At 38.5% G+C, this 3,439-nt stretch overlaps 1 protein-coding gene across 1 annotated transcript; it reads right to left on the bottom strand.

Annotated features, from left to right (window-relative positions):
• Window positions 1–756: 756 nt before the first annotated feature.
• On the bottom strand, window positions 757–2,532 carry LOC115882685. Its single transcript, XM_030900888.1, has 2 exons — window positions 1,836–2,532; window positions 757–1,655 (listed from the first exon to the last, which is right to left on the bottom strand). The coding sequence occupies exons 1-2, from the start codon at window positions 2,530–2,532 to the stop codon at window positions 757–759; spliced, it is 1,596 nt and encodes a 531-aa protein (XP_030756748.1).
• Window positions 2,533–3,439: the final 907 nt, after the last annotated feature.

Genomic DNA, 3,439 nt, shown 5'->3' on the forward strand with positions numbered 1-3,439 from the left:
TTTGTACGGCGTTCAGTCCATGGGATACGGAGCATACGTCTATAACAATACATCTCGGTAGCATCGATCTTCTTACGTTCCGCCTGCCTGAGAGTCCACGATTCGCAGCCATACGTCAATATTGGGAGTACCAAACAGTTGACTAGAGGGTTTTTGGTGGCTCTTGAAATCTGGCGGTCTTTCCAGATCTTGGTCAGTCTCCCAACAGCTACCTTTGCCATGTTGCACCTACGCTTCACCTCTTCTTCCGATGTGCCTGTATTTGTCAATAGTTATCCCAGGTATACGTATGACTTAACGACTTCAAAGCGGTCGATATGACTTATATTTGGATGGTTGTTATGTTGCCTATCAACTATCATAATTTTGGTTTTTTGCGTATTTAGTTCCAGACCGAGCCGATTGCTTTCGTTTTCTACCCTATTTACTAAATTGATTAACTTTTCTTGACTGTTAGCGAGTAGTGCTGTATCATCTGCAAAGCGTAGATTATTTATTTTTTGGCCATTTATTGAATTGCCTCCTTCCCATGTTTCTAGCGACCTTCTCATTATGTATTCTCCGTATATGTTAAATAATTGAGGAGACAATATACACCCCTGTCTGACTCCTTGTTCGAGGGAAAATTCCTTTGAAGCTGAATCCAGTATTGTAACTGATCCTGTAGTGTGCTGATACAACTGAATGATAAGTGAAATAAGGTGTTGCGGTACCCCCACTTCCTTTAAGATTTTCCACAGGTGATGCAATCTGACTTTATCGAAAGCTTTTGTATAGTCTACGAAACAAATATAAAGAGGGATGTTGAATTCCCTTGCTTTCTCTATGATTTGGCGCATATTCAGAAGATGTTCCCGAGTGCCTCTGCCCTTGGTGAAACCTGCTTGTTCTGCTGGAATTTCTCTTTCTAGAAAAGGCTTTTATTATTTCTGCTGTCATTAGGTCTGAACCAGGTGCTTTATGGTATTTTAATTTGTTTATGGCCAATTCAACTTCACTTTTAAGAATGTCCGGTTCTTTCTCTGAATTTTCGTGGTGGTCGACATAGTTATATTGTTCACTGGCTTTGTATAAATCTTCGCAATATGATCTCCACACCTCAATAATGTCTTCTTTTTTGGTTCTTAAAGTTCCATTTTGATCTTCGATTGCCCAATTTCTGGCTTTAAAGTCCCTGATAATATATTTTATTTTTTTGAAGAGGTCTCTTGGTTGGTTATTTAGACTGTGTCCCTCGATTTCTTTGCATATATCAGAGTAAAATTGTTGTTTGTCTCTTCTTGCTCCTTGCTTTATTGCCTTATTCAGGTATTTTAGTTCTTCTTTCTCTTCTTCTGTATGTATGCTTTTCCGGTGGAGAAGTCTTCTGTCTTCGATGATCTGGAATGTCTCGTTCGATAACCAGTGTTTTCGTTTTATCGGTTGATCTTCTTTTTCTGACTCTGTTGCAGTTATTGTGCATTTTTTGAAAGCTTCCCATATTTCTTGGGCTGCTGTATTTTCTGTTGAGGTAGTCAGGAAAGCCTGGGTTCCTTGGAGAATTTCTTCGCTGTTTCTTTTTATTAATTTTGTTGGTGTTATGTGGTTGAAGGGTGTTTTGAGTTTGAGTTTTATTTTGGCAAATAGGAGCTGATGGTCTGATCCACATATTGCCCCTGGTAATGTACGTGCTGTTTGAATGAAGGATTTCCAGCGGGTTTTGGTCAATATGTAGTCTATTTGATTCCGTGTTCTGTCTCCAGGGCTTCTCCAAGTATAGAGTCTGCGAATGTGGTGTGATGTTTATCTAGTGTTCATTATAGAATAGTTGTTATTGATGGCAAATTCGATTAAACGGTCTCCTCTTTCATTCCTCTCTCCCAAGCTGTATTTTCCAAGGATATTTTTTAGATCATCATTCATTTTGTTGTTCCCAACTTTTGCGTTAAAGTCGCCGCAAATTAATGTCAGTTCTTTGTTTGGTATATTCCTGATGGTAAGTTCTAATTTATTGTAGAATTCTTTGATTTCATTGTCCTCTGCCGTTGCTGTCGGTGCATATATTTGAATGATGTTGAATTTATGAGGTTTGCCGTCTAGTCTAAGGAGAACTATTCTGTCGTTTACAGCTCTAAATTCTATGACGGATTTATGAATTCTGGCTGATATCAAAATGGCTACGCCTGTGAACGTTTGTTTGTCATTGCCAGAGAAATAGACATAATTTCCATTAGAGGTTTTGAAGTAGCCCTCCCCTAGCCAGTATGTTTCCGCCAGTCCCGCAATTTCGATTCTGTACCTTGACAACTCGCTTTCGATGATTGCTAGTTTACCCGTTATTGTCTTCAAGCCCTGCACATTCCACGTACCAATGTTTACGGTGTTTCTCATCTGGAGTTTCTGATGACCAGTAGCTAATTTTCCACACCATGCCTGATCATTCACAATCGTGTGGCCGGTAGCTGACTTTTCACTTTGCGACCCGGAATCGCAGAAGCGCCGGTCGTCACCCGGACTGCGTGACAGCATCCGAGGCTCTATGTTAAATGACATCACGCATGACTTTCTTGGGAGATTAATGCAGTGGATTCCCCTTCCCTTCTGCATCGCAGTGTCGTGACCATTCTGCTGCTACAGCTCCGCTTACGATTTTCTGGCATCGAACCTTGATTGAAGTTTCTTCGAGAGCTTCGACCCAGTAATGACACAGCTGCCTCTCTATGGCATGCTAGGTGGAGGGAGTTTAAGGGTAGAGAAATACAATTCACTAAAAAATTTAATTGCTTTCCTAAATGTATACAGGGATATCAAAAATTGCTGGTCTATTTTAAATATATATTTTATATCAAAACTCCGTCATTGCAAATACAACACTCTGTATTTTTTTTAAATAAAGAAGCAGATTTAAACGCTCTTTCAAACTATATTAGGGTTTCCTATACCTATCTGTTTCAGATTTTGAATAAAGAGCGATTTTTCAGAAAAATGGCAACCAAGAGGGCCGGTGTCGTCATGGCAATTTTATAGTGACAGTTAGTGGCTATTTTCAAAATCGAAATTAGTTTTATAGACTTCATTTAAATTTATAGCAGTTTACCTACAATAGTTTAATAAATAATATTTATTATATTTATATTATTAGTCTATCAAGGAAAACGAAGAAGTAGTTCTTTAATTTATGTTACGATGACTACTAGATATATTGGATTCTCTATAAAAGAGTCAATTATGGCAAATTAATTTCCTTCACTTCTAACGACAGGTTTCTGCCTAAGAGATTTACCTACTACACTATCAGCTGTGCGAAATAGGAAAAGTAGTTTTTCAAAGGAACGCTTTTCAAGAAGATTCCTATTTGGATATCTTTGAGCATAAACCCTTCAGACCAACAAGCAAATTTCCTGTTTCCTCACAAAATAAAATCACTAGCAATATATCCATTCCTTCCGCCAGCAGATAC

Source organism: Sitophilus oryzae, unplaced genomic scaffold (assembly GCF_002938485.1).
Source record: "Sitophilus oryzae breed Bouriz unplaced genomic scaffold, Soryzae_2.0 scaffold_1113_pilon_pilon, whole genome shotgun sequence".
In the NCBI taxonomy this organism is placed as follows: Eukaryota; Metazoa; Arthropoda; class Insecta; order Coleoptera; family Curculionidae; genus Sitophilus; species Sitophilus oryzae.

Excerpts from the sequence above, each read along its gene's own strand:
- LOC115882685 (XM_030900888.1), bottom strand. The coding sequence starts at position 2,532 with ATGTCATTTAACATAGAGCCTCGGATGCTGTCACGCAGTCCGGGTGAC. Across the intron at positions 1,656-1,835 it reads GAGGAATGAAAGAGGAGACC|GGGCAATATGTGGATCAGAC; the intron begins GTTTAATCGAAT and ends GTACATTACCAG.